Raw genomic sequence first — 19702 nt, 5'->3', positions numbered from 1 at the left:
AGTTTTGTGTGTGGGGGGGGGGGGGGGTGGAGGAATGTCACAAAACTCAACTGTGGAAAGAGGACCCAAGGAAGACTGGAGAAACTTCCGTGGTGTTCCCACTGGCACAGCCAGTACATCCCAGAGCATTCCGTCTTTACATCCCAGCTCTGTGTATCCCAGAGCATTCCGTCCCCAGGGCGAAGACTGTCGAACCTTGGTGCAGACTGCTGGATCCCTTCAGGGTATCAAAAATTCTAAACTCCTGGGTGGACTGGTCTGCCATACCAAAGGAACACAGACCGGGAGGCTTAACAGACCTTTCCCACTCCCAATACTGCAGGCTGTGAGCCTGAGATCCAGGCAGGGCCGAGGCTGGTTCCCCCTTGAGGCCTGTCTCCTTGGCGTGTAAACCGTCTTCTCCCGCGTCCTCACGTGGCCATCCCTCTGTGTGTAACCGTGTCCTAATTCCCCCTGGTTTTTTATTTAATTTTTGAGAAAGACAGCAAGCAGGGGAGTGACACACACACACACACACACACACACACACACACACACACACAGAGAAAGAGAAAGAGAGAGAGAGAGAGAGAGAGAGAGAGAGAATCTCCAGCAGGGTCCGTGCTATCAGCACAGAGCCAACGTGGGGCTTGAACTCACAAAACCGTGAGATCGTGACCTGAGCCAAATCAAGAGTCAGAGGCTTAACTGAGTGAGCCACGCAGGCACCCCCTAATCTCTTCTTCTTACAAGGACACCAGCCCTATGGGATCAGGGCCTGCCCTAGTGACCTCATTTTACCTTAGTCACCTCTTTAAAGACCCCACTTCCACACACAGCCCCATTCTGAGGGCCTGGGAGTGAAGGGTTTCAACTGGTGAATTTTGGGGAGTCCCAGTCCGGCCCATGGAGTTCTAATAAATCTTTATCTATTTGGTATTTCTTTCTGTCAAGGGCATACCCAACCAACCACTTAAGGTCTCCTTACACATCTTATTTTTCAAAATGAGGAGGGACTAGGAGAGTAATCAACAAATAATCAAGATCCTTTTTATTTTATTTTTTATTTTTATTTTAATTCCAGTGTAGTTTTTTTTTTAATTTTTTTGAATGTTTATTTATTTCTGAGACAGAGAGAGACAGAGCATGAATGGGAGAGGGGCAGAGAGAAAGGGAGACACAGGACACAGAATCCAAAGCAGGCTCCGGGCTCTGAGCTGTCAGCACAAAGCCCGACACAGGGCTCAACCCACGAACTGGGAGATCATGACCTGAGGAGCCGAAGTCGGACGCTCAACCGACTGAGCCACCCAGGCACCCCCAATCAAGATCCTTTTATTTAAAAGAATATGCTCACATGACCTAAGTTGGTTTACAAATCTCAGATTTTACTGAACTGTACTCAGGGTTTCTGCAAAGAACCACGAGCAGCAAGGTGTGGGTCCCTCCATCCATGCAGAGTACACCACCGATACTCAAAAGCAGTGATGGGGGAGCAGTCTTGATCAAAGGGTACGGGGTTGGTGTCCTGACTTCCAGCGGCAAAGGGGCAACTAATGACACCTCCTCTCTGAACACGTAGAGGGTCCATGGACACAGAGTTAAGGCCAGCCGCATGCTCATTTTCTGAGGCATGTCAGTCTATGGCCTTATAAGATGTTACTCTAAGTCAGACCCAGTACATGAAAGATATCGCCTTCAATCAGACGCCATTTTCATAGCCCTCCCTAGGACTTGCTTAAAGCTGGGACCTATAATCAGAATGGAGAATTCTTGTCGAGTTCAAAGAGTATTGGGTTTAAGTGGAAAGACATTTACGTGTGTTAAAAAACGCAAAATTTAATCAGCTGGGTGGGAAAAGCATCTGGTAGAGGACGGATTTTCCCTAAGGGACAGGTAGCTCATTCGGTGCCCAAGATATTCAGTGATGTTTAAGGGAAGGAAGACCACCAAATAAACTCTTGTGTGCTATTTAATGCTTTGTGACTTATAGTCTTTAATTGAATTTGGCCCATTGGGGCCACAGTGCCATAAATAAACTTTTAAACGCTCACTGAAATTACTAATCGTCACTCACACGTTAAGATGATGTTAACTGACTTCTCCTGGAACAGTGAAGTGAACTTCAGATTCATCGTTCTTAATCAACTTCATTTATGAGGGGAAAGTGATCGTTGGCTATTCAAAAAGGTTCCATTGGCTAAATCGGACAAGAGAAGTAGTGAACGAGGACATAAAACCTAGTGGCTTTATAAATATGGTTTAATGACCATAAAGGTGTTTAAGTTGATGACAGAAATTGTAAATAGAACCAGAGGCTGTTATGGCCTCTTAGCAGTGATGGTGTAAGCCTAATACGTTTGTACACAGAGTAGGCAGAAATTAAATGTTTTGAACTGCTAACATTAACAGTTGGTATATTTTTAAAACCAAGGTGTAGAGTAGTCAAGTCTGAACACAGGAAGTGGGCCAGAGAGAGAGAGAGAGAGAGAGAGAGAGAGAAAATCAGAAACTGAGAAAGGGTTGGGGAGAAAGGGTTGGGGAGAAAGGGTTCTGCCCCAAGGCAGAAATCAGCTCCTGGCAATGTCAGCTGATTCCAGAATGGAGTTCGCCACATTCAGGAAAAGGTGAGCGGTCGGGACATTTGGAACTAAGAAATACACAGGGTGTGTCAGGAGGGTTTCCTCCATATGAATGTGGGTACCCCCTTTCTACTGATAACCTTCCCACCGAGGGAAATATGTTCCCATTACCCAAGTAACACACACCCAGGCTATATTAGGCCCTGCATTTACAGGCTAGTAGTGTTGATGCAAACGAGGGGTGCCATGGACAGGATCCAGACAGCTGTCCGACCCAAGAGCGAGGCCCAAGGTGATTATTCTGTGAGTAATCAATAATTCATATCTTAGATTATAAGTTCCCAGCACAAGCCGTCATGATCTCTTTTCTGTACCTGGCAAGTACGTATTAAATATAATTGCACTTAGGGGCGCCTGGGTGGCGCAGTCGGTTAAGCGTCCGACTTCAGCCAGGTCACGATCTCGCGGTCCGTGAGTTCGAGCCCCACGTCAGGCTCTGGGCTGATGGCTCAGAGCCTGGAGCCTGTTTCCGATTCTCTCTGCCCCTTCCCTGTTCATGCTCTGTCTCTCTCTGTCCCAAAAATAAATAAACGTTGAAAAAATAAAAATAAATAAATAAATAAATAAATAAATAAATAAATAAATATAATTGCACTTAAATGCAGCTGGACTCTGAGCTCCCGCAGGTGAAGTGACACGGTGAGTGTGGTTCTTATGTGGGAAGACAGGACAGAGTCCTTGGCCTTCGGCGGTTGGCAGCCACTGCTTTGGACATAATTAGAGAAGGCGAGTATATAGCAGAGAGGTGCCAGGAGGTCATTAGTTACAGCCCAACGTTTCATTAACGACAGTTAACAACCCTGGAACATCTCAGGGCACACGCCCACGGATATCCCAGGTTCTGTGCCACTTTCTGTTCTCTTACTGGCTGCGCTGTATTGAGAATGCGGGCTGGAGAGAAGCGAGCGGTCCCCTCCCACCGTTTCCTCTCGTCCACGCTCGTCCCCGCCACGCAGGTATACACGGCGGCTATCCACACCACCAGCTACGTACTGACTGGGGTTTCTCTGCCGACACACACACCGCGTCTGGGCACTGTTCTACGTGCTCAGACCCCAACAGTCCACGGAACTGACCTGGCTCCGAACCCCGGTGGACCACATGGTCTAGGAGCCAGGGTTTCGCCCACGGAGCACCGTAAGCAGGCCGCCTGCCCCCAAATACCCATGCGAAGGGACAGACTGGAAGCAAAACCCACCAGCAAAGATCGCCTGTCGGCAAAGGGCTACTTCCTCACTCTCATCCGGGAGCAGCCTGTAATTGTACTTCGGGGTAGATGCCCTTCCTTGTTCGAGGACTCAGACCCTTTCAAAGCGAATGACAAGCGAATGACAGCACTTGGCGTGCTCACACGTCCACACGGACAGGACCCAAATGGCAGGCTTTGGCACAGGGCTCAGGAGGAATCAGAGGGCCCAAGGGAAGCCCAGAAATGATGAAGGATCCCCACCCGCTCCCCGTAGCAGGTAACACACTGTCCTCCTGGCCCCAAATCCATTTCTTTCTTTGCTATTTCCATGCAAAAGTAAACGAAGCAAATCAAGACGCATAGCAGAACGCGATGGGTGTAGGTCCATTTGGCTGAGTTTCCAGATCCTTCCTTCCTAGACCTACCATCCAGGTCTGTGAGTATGTGCATCACACGCGGGCAGCGGGACGTCCACATGCAAATGTGAAATGTCTTCCGGGTACCAGCACAGTTCAAAGATGGGCCTAGACGGATGGCCATTTCTTGTGGTTCTCTCGGCAGGGTGATGCCCGCCGTAGGCATCTATGGGACTCCCACCCCCGCCCCAACCATGACATCAACGTAAATGTGGCCAGACTTTCAGGCGACTGAAAGTCAACATGTATCCGTGCCTGGAACAGAGCTGCTCACTTTTCCAAAGCCTTGTGCCTGCGGTGCTTGGGGACGAGCCCGTGCAATTCAGCCACGGCAGGAGGGAATCCCGGCCACATCTGTCTGCCTCGGTCCCTGCAAACTGTGTCATGAACTACACTGCCCCTGAACCAGGCTCCTCCTCTTCCTTCCACACCAGCCCTCTGTGTCCTTGTAATGGGCTGCGTGGAGAGTCTCAAACAGATGCATCCACGTCCTGCCTTCCTGGACCCTGTGAATGGGACCTTATTTGGAGAAAGGGTCTTTGCACATGTGATGAAGTCAAAAATCTCAAGATGACATCATCCTGTATTATCTGGGTGTGTCATAAACCCAATGACAGGTGTCCCTTTAGGAAGGAAATGAGAGGCCACATAAGGAGGGAGGCAGAGGTGGGAGGGATGTGGCCACAAAGCCAGGACTGCGAGAGCCACCAGAAGCTAGGATGGGCGGGACACAGCCCCCGCTACAACCTTGGAGGGAGCACGGCCCCGGCCACACCTGTCTACTTCCGGCCTCCAGAACTGGGAGAGACACGTCAAAGCCACCGGTCTGTGGTGGCGTGGGACAGGGGTCCCGAGACACAAACGCGGTCCTGGTGTCATTCACGGGGACAGCCGGAACAGCCTGCTGGCCGTCTCCACAGAGGGCAGGCCTCAGTCATCTGCATCACCATGTACAGCTTGCCACAGCACCCTCTGCTCCAGGAAGCCCTCAGGAAGACGGCTCTGTCCTGGGAGCACTTTCCTAGCTCTGTTCCCATCACTCAGCGAGGAACCTCTTCTCCGGTCACACACAGGCACTTCTGCCAAAGCCCTGCCCTTTTCCATGTGCGCACAGCGTCCTCCCGGCCTAGGGCACGCTCAGCCTGGGCCGCCCTCCACCGAACGTCTTCCTGCGGCTCGGCCACAGAGCGCAGGACCCATCTTCTCTGGGAGGCACCCTGGACTGCTGGCGCATGTCCCGCTCCCGGCTCCCAAGGAAACTGGGTCAGCTGAGCAGATAAATGACACGGCGGTAGCATGGACAACATCTGCCTTCCTGCAGCACATACGCCACCGCACCCCAGACCGTGTCCCCAGAAGCACAGGGGCGGTGAGGTGGGGAGATATCCATGCCCTGCGCCAGTCTCTCTAGCCAGCATTGGCTGGGCAGCTTAGCCAAGCCTGTGGGACCCATGAACTGAATGAACGCCCTGACCATCTGTCTCCTCGAGCTCTGTGGATCCATCCGATCAGACTTTTCTCCAATCCCTCCTCCACTTAGAACTCTATCCCCAAACAAACCCTCGACAGTGGAAAGTCCCACCCCCACCCCCAGCCATGTGGATGGACCCAGCTAAGGGCTGGCAGCTTTCAGTCACCTGAACTGGCTTGGACGGCTGGCTTCCTGTATTGTCCAAATGACTGAGTGGGCGACTGTAAATGCCTTTATCAGGCTGCTGCCTTTCGGGCAAGGTCACCACAACTGGTTGAACAAGATTGCAGCAGAGATACGCTGCTGTACCTTCAGGAAGGGACGAGCTCGTCAGGCTGGGACTGGCAGACCCACAAATGACTTACATGTTTGTGTTCTGAGCACGTACCCAAGCGCAAACCTGCAGGGCACAGAACAGGGCACCAGACACAGAACAGGTAGAGCTGACGGTCATGGTTCCCTGCACGAATGCTCTTTCTCTCGGAAGGGAAGGAGGGACCAGTTTGTGGCCAAATTTCTCAAAGACATGAATGAACGTTCTAGGGGAAAACTGCTGGTGAGCTCTGTGCGCCCACCAGCACCTTCTTCATCCACTCATTTGCCCCAGGATCCCTGCCCTGTCACCCACGGGAAGAGCACAGTTCCGGAACCACCACTGGTATCAGTGGGGGTCACGGAAGTGCTCTGGATGAATCACTGCCTCGTTCTCTGCTCCGTCCTCTGCAGAAAGGGGAGTGACAGCAGTTAAGTGCGGGCCACCAGCTTGCAGACCTAACCAAGGCACACCGCAGCTCACAAGAGCGCTGAGCACACGGTAAAGGCTCACGAGAGACACTGTGGCTGTGCGAGGAAACCACTGAGAGCCTAAAGAAAGGCACTGGTGGTCAGGAGGGCGTAGAAATGGCTCTCAAGGATTTAGGACTAAGTAAGCACTTGCATGCCTTGGGGCTGGGGCCGAGGGTGAGGAAGAGAAGGTTGGAAGGGAAGTCTGAGTGTATGACGTGCATGGCTCAAGGGGACGCTGCAGAAGACCAGGTCGGACAGAGAATTCTGGGCTCCACACTGGGCTAGACACAGTGTGCCAGTGGGGCAGGGCTGACCGATGGTCACTGGGATGAATGCAAGAGAGACCAGAGGGCAGTCCACGGGGGTCAGAGAGTCCTTAAAGCGAGAGCATTCGCTGCAGCCTGGGCTCACGAGCCATCGCCAAGAGAGAGGCGTGCAAGGCGAGTGCTTATGCCCTGTCAGCGTCACTAAACTACAGATGCCCACCCCTGTTGCTTCCCCAGAATATTTGACGTTGATCAGGAGTCTGGCCCGGCTACCTTGCAGAATGACCTTGCAGTCTGTATTTGTCTGGTTGTATTCACGTAGCATCCCCCTACTTGTTCCTTGACCTTCCCAAACGAGAAAGCGCTCATAGACACCCAACTGGTGACCACCCAACTGTGAGACACCCCACACTGAGTCCAGTGGTCTTGGCTTCCATTGGTGACTCCTGTCCAAACCATTCATGGTGGGGGCCGTGAAATGCTGATTTCCCTAATTCAACCATGCTTTCCATATTTATTGACTGCATTCTTCAAAAGAGCTGTCTTCCTCCCCACCTCCTCTGTCTTGAGAGGATTATGACATTTCCTTTTTTTTTTTTAGAGTATTACAATCTATTTTTTTAATCGTTTATTTATTATTGAGAGACAGAGCATGAGCATGGGAGGGGCAGAGAGAGGAGGAGACACAGGATGCGAAGCAGGCTCCAGGCTCTGAGCTGTCAGCACAGAGCCCAATGCAGGGCTGGAACCCACGAACCGCGAGATCATGACCCAAGCTGAAGCTGGACGCTTCACCAACTGAGCCGCCCAGGCGCTCCTAGAGGATCACGATCTATCGCAGTCATTACTCTCTGGATTTCGTGTCATGCTGCATTTTGCCACTGGGACCCCTCCCTGCATTCTGGCTTAAGACTCATGAATCCTGCTTTGTGGGCTGGAGAAGCGACGTAAACTGTGCAGAACGCACAACTATATCCGCACAGACCCGCCTCTGTAGGAAGTACTAAGTTAACGCTTCCAAAGTGCACAAAGTGCAGCAACTTTATTTGCTGTCCCATCACTCTTGGGTTTCCAAGGAGTCTGAATGCACAGGTCTGAATGCACTTAGATGAAATCCCCTGAAGCCACTCAGAGATCACGGCACGTGGTCCGGAGGAGGTGGAAATAAACGCACTGCAGGTGACAGGCTGCAGACACAGCCACCCAAGCACACCTATCCTCGGTTCCCGCAAGCACCCTCTTTCCCGAGTGTGTGCCAACGTGGCCTCGGCGTCCCCTGTAACCACACCGGCCCACCTTTCTGCCTGATGGTTCCGGTCTTGAAGACACAGAGACACTATGACCACCACCTACACCTGGGCTCTCAGGCTTGAGACCTCCCACCAAAACATCCCGTGTGGCACCAAGGAGGACAAGAGTGAGTTCCACACGTCTTACGAGGACGAGGCTTCTCACGACCAGGGACTAGGGCAACAGAACTGACCACGTGCATCTTCTCCCCAGAAAAGCAACAGGAGCTCTGCGTGTGCTTGCCACAAATGGCTGAGCGCAGCTGACCGCTAAGCATAATTTGTAGGTCATGGGAAACAGAGGGACAGGTAAGGAGACAGCAGGCACAGACAACCAGACAAACCCAGAACGTAGAACATTGCACAACGTAACCGGCCTTCCCAAAGTCACTATCATTCGGGAAAACAAAGGATGCGATTGGAGGAAGGGGTGAAGCTTTCTGATTTACAGCAGGATAAAGGCACATAAAACTACCATGTGGAACCCAGCTTGGAAAACACTAGAGTATTCTCAGCTGGACCATCGTCCCCTCTATGTTCTGATACAATCATTACTGAGAAGTCTTTTTTTTTTTTTTTTCCTAAACACAAACTGTCTGCTTGATAAAAATACTCTGTCCTGCTTCAGAAAACATGTTTATTGCTCTCGTATTTCTTCCCCTGGTCTGGAATGTCCGTTTTTCTTCTTCGCTCCTTCCTGCACTTGACATACATTCTCCAGGTGACTTCAGTTGAAAGTACTTTCTGTCTCTACCATGCCCTTGCCACGCTTAGTAGCCAGTTACGCACAGAGTCCACTCACCACGTTTTATGTCCCATCGGGACACTGAGACTAAGAGTAGGGGCTTGCTTGAATCCCACACAGCACCTGGCACCAGACAAGGATGGGAATGTGAGCAGACAAGGATGAGTGGACGCACGGGTCCGGAATGCAAAGGGGCGTATGCCATGACCTCGCTCCTAGACCTAGCAGCAAAGGAGAATCAAAGGCCGCCCACCGCCCAACCCAGGACCACCAGCAATGCCAACGAAACCGCCCTGCAGGCAGGGGTGTGAGGACGCACAGGGGCCCTCTCCGCACAGACGCTCTGCCCACTGAGACTTAGACTTAGACTTAGACTGAGACTTAGCTACTGACTACAGACGTCATGGGGAATTCTGGGTGTGAGGGAGCCAGAGCACAGGGAAGGTGATGTACCTACCCGAAGCTCAGAACTTTGGGTAGAATAGCTGTCCACCTCTACAGAGCTGGCAGGGGGGGAGAGAGAAAGCTTCTTAAGACAGGACGTGGTACGATTAGTATGTTTTCAACAGAACTCTCCATACATGTCCTGAGGGCAACTTTAACCAGAGACATCTGCACCAAACAGCCAAGATTGCCCCCACCTATTTTAACACAATTACGTGAAAGTTCTCACAAATCAAATGCTCTAATTACTAGTCACAGGTCCTCATGCAGACTTGACGTAGGAAACTCATTTTTAAATGCAATCCACTGTGGTAGGACGCTTTTGTATTTTCCAGTTACAGGCTGTGTCTCAATGCTTTTTCAAATGCCTCCTCCCTAGGTGTGGCCAGGCGTCTTTGTAATGAGTGCTTTGAGGACACTTCTTGGGGGCATCATTTCCCTTGCTGTTTTACATGGCATTAAAAAACCAGGGACCCTGACTGGTATGTTAATCACGGGAATTTAAAAAGAAAAGAATCGGGGCGCCTGGGTGGCGCAGTTGGTTAAGCGTCCGACTTCAGCCAGGTCACGATCTCGCGGTCTGTGAGTTCGAGCCCCGCGTCAGGCTCTGGGCTGATGGCTCAGAGCCTGGAGCCTGTTTCCGATTCTGTGTCTCCCTCTCTCTCTTCCCCTCCCCCGTTCATGCTCTGTCTCTCTCTGTCTCAAAAATAAATAAACGTTGAAAAAAAAATTTTTTTTTTAAAAAGAAAAGAATCAGAGTGAAGGGCAAATCATCAGAAAGACAAAAGGGGCCAAAATATCGCCCAACACACTGCTTTTCCAGAAGAAAGGGGGAAAAGACCAGAAACGGCTTTGTGACAAAGTGAGAGTGCTGTCCTCCCTCGATGATGAGAGTCTGTGAAGCCGCAAACACACACAGTGCGGGGCTGAGCGATGCAGGAGAAGAAGGCAAGGACAGGGCAGGGCCCAGCCGCACTCACAGGGATTGGCTGAATGTTTCCGTCCTACCGCCCGCTGGACAAAAGTCTGTCATCAGCAGGATTCTGCGACCTGGATCTCAATCCCTTCTCAATTATTCTAGAAAGAGGAGCAGCTGTGGTGGGCGACCGACGACCACCTCTAAGCACAAATTTTAGGTGGACGTGTTTGACCACTAACACCAGGCACAAACTTGGGGAGGACGCAGTTCAGATCTACTAGAAAGTGTCACCGATGGGGACAGTTTAGCAGCATCAGCCCATACCTGGTTTGCTTTGTTAGCAATGGCCAGTTTTCTCCAACATGGTCTAGAGTCCACTCTTCCCAAAGCGTCCTTCCCCAGACCCCCAGCAGCATCTTATTCCAAAGTGAGAAACTCAGTCTGCGCTGCCTTGGGCGTGGGCTCTCCTCAGCTGCAAGGCCTTGGGCGTGGGCTCTCCTCAGCTGCAAGGCCTTGGGCGTGGGCTCTCCTCAGCTGCAAGGCCTTGGACTGCCCTCCGAACTTCAGCTGACTTCTCTGCCAAGGATGGAAGGAACCCAAGTTTCACCTAGCAAGGAGAGCTAAAGCCTGAGCACGTGCGGTCAGCTCCCAGGGGAGCAGGGCAGAAAGAATGTGAACGTGCCAGAGCACGGCTGCCCCCACACCCAGCACGAGACCCCAGGGCACACAGCCAAGGTCGGGGGTTCCAAAATGTAGAGCATGCTATGCGATGATTATCTCCAGCCAACGGGGATGCGTGTGCGTAGGGAGGCATCTTGACAATGCTTTGTTCGGCCCTACCTTCCTGAGGAAGTGTCACAACCCCGGTAGTGTCCAGATGATAGGGCACCACTGAGAAAAGAAGCTCCAGTCTCCACTTAAAAAAAATCTCATACGTGTTACGCAGGTCAGTTGGTCATGTGTGTTTTAGCGTTGCTGTGGGACATTTTATGCAGGTCCTATTTCTACGAGCACTGCTCTGCACAGCAAATTTCCTGTTTGCTAAAAACGACCGGCTTCCCCCCCGCCCCCAACTTTGGTCCTAATTTCAGTTTTTTACGAACCGGATAATCTTCCCCATCCAGAAGGCGAGACACTATTGAATACCTGTCATCTTCCTTCAAAATCTTGTCGTGGTTGATAAACAATTTCAGTCCCTTCTCCTCTTTCTCTAAATGGCATCTGAGAGACAAAATTATTACCTAGATCATAGTTGATTATTACCTTGTGTCAACAAAAACAGAATCCAAAAGTGTCGTTTCTATTGCAAAGGACAACAGTGTCATCCATTTCAAACGTCCGAAATAGTACCTCGGTGTGGTCAACCTTTCCACAAAAATTTCTAGTTACTTCCTCATTCTCCTCTGATTAAACAAGCCTCCCCGCAGATATCAGCATTGCCTCCTGAAACTAATTGTTTTGAACCGTATTTCCCTGAGCACAGCAGTACAGGAGGCTAGGCTGACAAACGGAACTTGCAGGGGAAAATGCATTCACCGTGCTAACAAACCTACCACAAAAGGACTGGTTACAAATGGACAGCACAGTGTGCTGCAAACAGCAGACAGACTGAATGAACTACACCAGCATAACTGACCAGACCGAAAGAGGCAGAGCAGTAGATTTTGGAAAGCGGTGTCTTATACCAGACATTTTGTAAAAAGAACGGAACGAGTGAATTTCTGAGGAAGTTCTGCAAAGCCTTACTTGCTACCTCAAAGCAGGGTGAAATCTGAAAGAAGGGGCAGACACTAAGAGGGAAAAAAAACCAAAAAGGGCCATGTCTTATCTTCCCAAAGGACACTAATCCTTGCTTCTCTGACCAGTTCAAAGGCTTGGATGACAGTTGCAAAGGGCAAACCATTTCGCTTGGTGTAACTGGCAAGTGGAGACCCCTGCTCATAACTGCTCCTGCAGGTCCCATGACAGAAGCCACATTCCTGGCTTCAGGGAGCAGCTATGTTTGCATCGAGAGTCGGAGGTAAGCATGCAGCTCATTTAGAAATTTAATAAATTACATTTTAACGAGACCTCTCAGTTTGCATTAATATTCATGAGACTCCCAGAACAGTTCTTTGGGCCTTTCATTAGAGGATAAGGAATTTATTTGACAACTTAACTTCTTGACCACCTGAGCAGGAAAAGTCCTGTCTACCAATGATACTTATGAATCCCAGGAGGTTTCTGAAATGGAGTCATTTCAGATTTAGGAGCTACATGCACTGTTCTCTGCAATTGGTGACCTCTATGGGGATTTACTTATTTATTTATTTTATACATTTACGGGAATTAATCTGGTTTCAAAGTGCCTGTTTCTATTCTGTGGCTTAAAAAAAAAAAAAAAATCAGTCTTATTACTACTGAATCACCTAGCAATAGGACCAGTGCAGAGGGCAAGGGGGGGTGGGGGGGGGGGGGAAGGACGTCATACTCACCGTTTAAGATGAACACATCATTTATATTTAGAATCAGATCGATCTGGAATCATTCCTCAGCTTTGTTCCTTATCCACTGTGTGACCTTGGGCAAGTGACTTAACCTCTCTGAGTTGTATTGTTTATTAGTGAATGCACATATCCTCCTCTACAGGGTTCTAGGCTACGAGCCCCTTAATGTATGCACACCTCCACCAGGTCAGCAGCCCATGTAAATTATGCAGGCATTTTTACAGTTCTGTGAGGGCTTCTGGAGGCTATGAGGTCAGAACACAGTAACTTAATACTGTTATGCAACAGGATGTGGAGGCTTTGGGTAGCCCTCAGGACAGTTCTCTCCGCATTTACGCACTGGGTGTTTGTCTTCTCTGAATTCTACCTGAACTTTTCACGGCAGGTGAACTTCCTGATGAGCATGGATTTCTCAGTCGAACCCCAGAGAGAGCACGTTGTAGAAGGATTGATAATCCCTGTGCTTTATCCAACTTTCAGGCCCTTGGGCTCAAAAGCACGGTGGGGTGGAGTTCTTGCACAGCCAAGCCCCTCCCCAAGTGATGCCGGAGCCGCAGGTCACTCCGGGCAGCCAGGCCACTTAAGAGGACTCGTCCACCTCCGCAGTCCGGGCATTTGAGGCTGGATAATGTGTCGTGGCGTGGGGCGGCGCTCCGGTGCACCGCGAGAGCCCCCACAGCACGCCCGGCCTCTAGCCCCCCCCACCCCCGATTCCAGCAACATCCCCCTCTACCTAGGTGCCCCCCAACGCCTCCAGACGTTCCGGTTTGAGGACCCCTGCCCAGTGGGATGCTACAAGCAAGGTGCGTGCACCTCGGCGCCCACGCCGACGGCCCCCGGGAGCAGGCCGGCAGGGACCCATCAGGCTGATGCGCACGTGGGGAAACTGAGGCAGGGCGGCGCTCCCGGCAAGCACAGCGGGAAGGACCCTTCACTCCCGCGCGGTGGTCTCCGAGCGCCGCCCCCACACGCGCTGCCCCTCCCCCCGCACACGCACTCCGTCCCCACGCGCGGCGCGGCCACCGGAAGTAGTGCCCCGGGCGGCGTCGACACTGCAGCCCCGCGCGCGTCCGGCCTGACATGGCCCCGGCGCTCCCGCCGCCGCTGCCCGCCTGGGGGTCCCAGACTCGGCCCCGCCGCCGCCCTCGGGCCTGAAAGCCTGCGCCCCCCCTACTCCCACCGCCCGCGTCCTCCCCGGACAGCCCTCGCGGGTGGCGGCCGCAGGCTACCCACCAAGAAGGAGGCCGTCCATGTCAAAGAGCAGGTGGGTGACGGGCCGCGGCGGGGGCACGGAAGCCGCCATTGTGCCAGCGTCACGGCCAGGTAGGGGCGGAGAGAGGTGCGCGCGCCCGCCGCCCCGCGCCCGCGCGCCCCAGGCCTCCGCGCGAGCCCGGAGCCGCTCTGCGCAGGCGCGCCCCGAGCCTCCGGGCCCTGAGCCGCTTCCGTGCACGCGCGCTCCGAGCCACCCTGCACGTCCCGAGCCGCACTGCGCACGCGCGCCCCTGGCGGTCTCTGGCGAGTCGTCGACTGCGCGCTCCGAGCCGCGCACGCGCGCTTCCGTCTCTCCTCTGTGTCGCGCGCGCGCGCGCGTGCGTCTAAGAGGGTCACCCAGTCTCTGCAGAGGAGCCGGGGTGCGGCACGGGCGGGCACGAGTATGGCCGCATGCACCCCCGCAAACGGGGCAGCGCAGCCCGACGACCTGCCGATGTGGGGGCAGATGCAGGACGAGATTGGAAAGGGTGGGAGGACGGAGGGAGAGCCTCGAAGGACGGTCCCTGGGGCAGTTGCGGGGAGGGCCGTAGAGGTGCTCAGGCGGGCATCACCGCGAGCCACCCGGTAAACGTGGAGCCAGATGGCCTGGTTATGCAGCCGTCCGAGCCCTGATTGGTCGTCCCGGGACCCTCGCAGATTTCCCCTTTCTGTTTCGCGCGCCAGCCGCCCTTTGGGCCCCGCCTGGCGCATGCGCAGTGGCCAGCGGGTCTGTCGGGTCTGCGGTCCCCCTGGCTTCATCACCGGCAGAGCATCCCCCCCAGCTGGTGCGTCCTCCCAAAATCAGCCGAAAACTATCAGATAGGAAACGGAGGAAGCAAAATTAGGGATGTGCCTTGCCGCCTTCGCCTGCTCATGCTTCACCTGCCTTTGTGGCTCTGAGGTTTTTTGTTTTTTTAAACCTTTTGCATTCTTTCTGAATGCAACCTGGAAATTTTTTTTTTTTTTCTTTTTGGCCACTCTCAAAGATACCTTTAGGTGTCCGTTTCTGTTTAGTGTTGGTGGCGTTGCATATGCATATTTAAGCATAAGGATAGGGCCTCTTTAAGGAAGCCGAAGTTAGAAAGTTCCAGAGACCGTAAGACCTTAAGGATGTATTTCTGGTGAAGTTCCAAAAGTCCGGTGTGACTTGCGTGGATTGGGTAAGCGGAGCAAGATGATAGGCAAGGAGTCTCTGTGCCTCGCTTTCCTTGGGCATGAAAGATGGATGTTTAAGGAGACACGCGGGTCAAGCAATCCCTTAGTACTAGCAAATAGTATATATTCAGTTAATTCGTGTCTTTTAGAGCTGTTGCTGTGACAGGTTATGATTTCTTTTTGAGGACAGAGAAGGCAGTTCAGTTAGTGAGGGGACTGTGCTCAGCTGCTGTAACAAAGAGGCTGGGTGGCCTGAACAACACACATATGTTGCTTACAGTTCTGGAAGCCAGGGGTTGGAGAACAAACAGACAACAGGGGTCAATGCCTTCGGAGACGTTGAGGACAGGATTGTTCCGGGCTTCTCCTTGTCTTGTACATGGTCTTCTTTTTTTTTTTTTTTTTTCCAACGTTTTTATTTATTTTTGGGACAGAGAGAGACAGAGCATGAACGGGGGAGGGGCAGAGAGAGAGGGAGACACAGAATCGGAAACAGGCTCCAGGCTCTGAGCCATCAGCCCAGAGCCTGACGCGGGGCTCCAACTCACGGACCGCGAGATCGTGACCTGGCTGAAGTCGGACGCTTAACCGACTGCGCCACCCAGGCGCCCCATCTTCTTATGTCTTTATATCATCTCTCTGTGGGTCTGTTTCTGTGTCCAAATTTCCCCTTTGTGTGACGACTGCAGCTATAAGGGATTACCTATCCTAATGACCACGTTTTAATTTGATTATCTATGTAAAGACTCTGCCTTCGAAAAAGATGATCTTCTGAGCCTCCTAGGGGTTAGGACTCCAACATTATACGTGTCATATATAGACACACGTGTAGACATCACTGCAGTTGCAGAGGGACAGGGGGTCGTGTGGACTTCTCTCCACAGATGTAAAAATGTGATTCAAATAATTTTTTCTTTGAATTTTATATATCTCTTGGATATGACGGAAGATATCCCTTCATTTACAAAAACAAAAGAAAAAAAAAAAACCCAGAAACAGATCCCAAGAACCGTCGTGTTTGTGACAAGCTAGATTGGGGGGGGAAAAAAATGAAAACAGGTTCACACCTGAAGTGGTTTCTATGCATGTAACTAAATGCACTTTGATGCTTCTTCTCCTAACAGTCAAAGATAGAAACAGAGCTTCTGGGAAGAGAGAGAGGATGAATTTCCTTTCACAAATTACAATTTATGTTTGCAAAATTGTGTTTTCCCCGTGGGATGATGTCTTACTTTTCCCGACAAGTTTAAAATGCGGCAGACGATCCGATCAACTGTAGTGCGGTGGCGTCCAAAACACATCCACAAGTGATCGTACAGATTGAAAATCAGGATCCTCTCCCACACCATGAACATGCATGCTAAAGCAAAAATGATAGATATGTCTCAGCGTATCTCAGCTTCCTCGTCTTGCTGTCTTGCTTTTTCTGTCCATGTGTTTGCTCTCTGTGTCGTATCTGGAAAGGCGCTTGTCGTCCAAGTCCGGTTTGGAAACCCACCGAGCCCTGCGGTTCACCCTGGGCGGCTGCCGTTTCCTTCCCTGGCTCTGACCCGGTCCCGGGGAGCCTGAGGCTGGTGGATGGTGCCCTTTCTGCAGGTTGCCTGTGCGGGGCCCTGCAGCAGCTGGGGGGGGGCCAGGGCTGGGTCTCAAAGAGATGTGTGGAGGGAAGCCTTGAGGGACACTGGAGGTCCCTGTTGGCAGCACTAGCAAGCCTGTGGAGAGTTTGGAGAGCCCAAGGCACCCTCTCCCACTGCAAGGTTCCTTGCACGGCTTAACATTCCTTTAGCTGGAGAACTGGCCTGGGAGTGGCTTCAGACATAACGATGGAGCAGTGAAGGGCATATATCAAAGTACGCGTATCTTTTCACATATGCGTGCGCAAACATATACTTTTGTACTTTATTATCTGTTGTGTGTGCTTTATGTTCTTTATGGATTGGTACGCATCTGTGCATCAAGTCTGTTAAGTTATATGTAGTTTTTTGTATTCAGTAAGATCAAACTGTAAGCAGCACACGGTAGTAAAAACTTAAGCACCCAAGACCTCCCGAGTGAGTCCTAAGGGCAGTGGACTGTCTCTGTCAGAGACTTATAAATTCTTGGTGGACATTGCAGATGGGAGACCCTTCCTAAGCGGATGCTAGTCTGTTCTGGCCGCTGTAACAAAGTGTCACAGACGGGGGTGCTTAGACAGCAGACATTTGTCCCTCACAGTTCTGGAGGCCCCAAATCAAGATCAGGATGCTGAAGGATTCGGTTCCTGCTGACAGCCTGCTTCTTGGTTCATAGGTGGCTGTTTTGTCTCTCTGTCCTCATGTGGGTGGGGGTGGGGGCTCTGGTGCCTATTCTTATAAGCTCAGTAATCCCATCATGGGGGGGGCTCCATCATGATCTCATCAAAAGCTGATTAATAATTATATTAACATGTCACACGTGTATGTTGTGAAGTCTAGACATTACTGCATGTGTTTTATACATGGTATATATTTAGTAAATTAAAAAAAAATTTTTTTAATTTATTTTTGAGAGAGATAGAGCATGAGTGGGGGAGGAGCAGAGAGAGAGGGAGACACAGAATCTGAAGCAGGCTCCAGGCTCTGAGCTGTCAGGACAGAGCCCGATGTGGGGCTCGAACTTGTGATCTGTCAGATCATGACCTGAGCCAAAGTCTGACTCTTAAGCGACTGAGCCACCCAGGCGCCCCTATATTACTTTAGTAAATTAGCAGAACCCAAGAGGGGGTCCTGGGAACCTCGAATCTATACCAGCTCCGTCAGAGGCTCTGGTGACAACCTCTCCTTGCTAGGGCCATCTAATTTGATGGTAGCAGGAACAGCGTTGGAGACTTCCCTGTGACTTCCCCTGTGAGATCCGACGCTGACTCCCGGTATGTGTGTCAGCATTGGGTTTAACTGCAGGACACCCACCTGCTGTTAGATTTGTGCGAAAACCCACAAATAGGCATGGGTGTCAGAATCGTGCTCTCCAGTGTCTTCCCTCCAAGTACCACCCCACTGGAGATTCAGGGTTCACCCTATGAATTTTGGGGGGGGAGGAACCCCCAACACCCAGTCCATCGTAGAGTGTTACCATTTCCTTTGCCATCCAGTTATATTCAGGTTTGATAACTCACGCCCTTCGTTACCCGGCTGGGGACAGATGACTGAACGCGCTGGTTTACGGCTGTAACGATCACCTAGACATGCCTCCGAAGACTGGAAGGCAGCGCTGTGTAGACCTCCACACCGCAGTGTGCACGCGGGTTTGTTTTCCCTCTGAGGTGGGCGTGAGCCAGATAACACAGCAAGGGAAGGCTCACGCATGTTCGAGGAGACTTTAAGGTGGCTTCCCGGGCCCTCGCGTGTGCATAGAGATGCAGTGAAGTAAAGTGCAGGAACCGCTCGCCTGCATACCCCTGGTCCGGAATCGTCCCCGCCCGCCCCGCCCCCCGCCGGTGCTCTGTTGATATTTGGGGCAGGGAAAGTTGACGTGGGCCGAATCATGATTTCCAAAAGTCACGGGGTCAAGTCCCAGCCCCCAGCACCTCAGAATGCGGCCGAATTCGGAGGCAGAACCGCTCGCCTGCATACCTGGGCTTCTAGCCCGTGGTACTTCGTGATGGCAGACGTAGCAGATGGGCACAATCCTTCTGTGTGGTGGGGGGCCGTCCTGTGCGCCGCAGGTTTTTAACAGCATCCCTGGTCTCCTCCCAGTAGATGCCAGCAGCACCTCCCAGTACTTGTGTCTGTCCGTCTGTGTCTGTCTGTCTACCTATCCATGAAGCCGTCCCTCCAGCCGCACATCCATCCACGCATGCACACACACGTATGCGCGCACACAGCCTGGCGTCCCGTTCTGGAGTCCAGCCGCGTAGGGAAGCAGGAGGGCAGGTTCCGATGTTCAGAAGTTCTGGACCGTATGTGCAGTACCTTTCAGCCTAGGTAGACTCCCGTCGACTCCAGGAACTCACGACCCCGTGGGAAGAGTTCGCTGACTGGGGATTCGAGAGGGAGAACGCGGAGAACCCGCTCCCTGTACCGCTAAGAAATCTCACGAGTTCATTCTTAGAACAAAAACATGTGGCTGGCCTGGGAGTAGGGAACTGGGGGCCCCTCGCGGGGGAGGCCTTGGGTTTGCTTCTCTCCCTGCTCCCCTGGTTTCTGCATAAGCCAGGCAGCCCTGGACTGAGGCTTGAGCTCCGTGAATGGCTGACCTAGCCGCTCATGGCGTCTTTCCTCTGGGATGTGGTTGGTTGGTTTGTGGAGAGGGCCGTGACTGTTGACCTTCTTGGCCCTCAGAGTACAGTGGCAAGGACTCCCCTCCATGAGAGAAGCCAAGCTTCCTCCCGGCACCGGAAGACAACTGAGGTGGCCCACGGCACAGCAGTGTCAGCCTCACGTGGGGTCTGGCCACAAATGCAGAACCGGAGGCCCCACCCAGACCTACTGAATCAGCCAGGTGGCCGAGGCCACTGACCCCCACCTGGGGTATGTGGGGCACTGCACTGTGGTATGGGAGTTCCACCTGGTATGAGGATCTCTGCTGGCGATTATTTTTATGTGAAAGTGTAGGAAACATGCCAGACCTTGTTAGGGTCTATTATCTGCGTGGACGCTGGTGGGTGATCCCCACGGTGGGTGGTCACGTGTCCCGGTCAGCTTTCC

At 52.2% G+C, this 19702-nt stretch overlaps 2 protein-coding genes across 4 annotated transcripts in view; one reads left to right on the top strand and one right to left on the bottom strand.

Annotated features, from left to right (window-relative positions):
- Window positions 1–14005, bottom strand: part of PUDP (pseudouridine 5'-phosphatase) — a 472480-nt gene extending 458475 nt beyond the window's left edge. Inside the window, exon 1 of one of the 2 annotated variants that reach the window (XR_005786018.1) lies at window positions 13866–14005. Coding sequence is in view for 1 of the 2 variants with exons in the window: in XM_040460159.1 (XP_040316093.1) it covers window positions 13866–13935 (70 nt within the window). In the remaining variant the exon portion in view is untranslated. The remainder of the gene's footprint in view (window positions 1–13865) is intronic. The other variant, XM_040460159.1, reaches the window with a different exon arrangement.
- Window positions 13162–19702, top strand: part of STS (steroid sulfatase) — a 160356-nt gene continuing 153815 nt past the window's right edge. Inside the window, exon 1 of one of the 2 annotated variants that reach the window (XM_040460157.1) lies at window positions 13162–13435. The gene's annotated coding sequence lies outside the window, so the exon portion shown is untranslated. Of the gene's footprint in view, window positions 13436–13670; window positions 13897–19702 lie in introns of those variants that run through there. The other variant, XM_040460156.1, reaches the window with a different exon arrangement.

The sequence above is a fragment of the Herpailurus yagouaroundi genome, unplaced genomic scaffold (genome assembly GCF_014898765.1).
Source record: "Herpailurus yagouaroundi ecotype Mexico unplaced genomic scaffold, PumYag 248, whole genome shotgun sequence".
NCBI lineage: Eukaryota > Metazoa > Chordata > Mammalia > Carnivora > Felidae > Herpailurus > Herpailurus yagouaroundi.
This window is presented reverse-complemented; position numbering and strand designations above follow the sequence as displayed.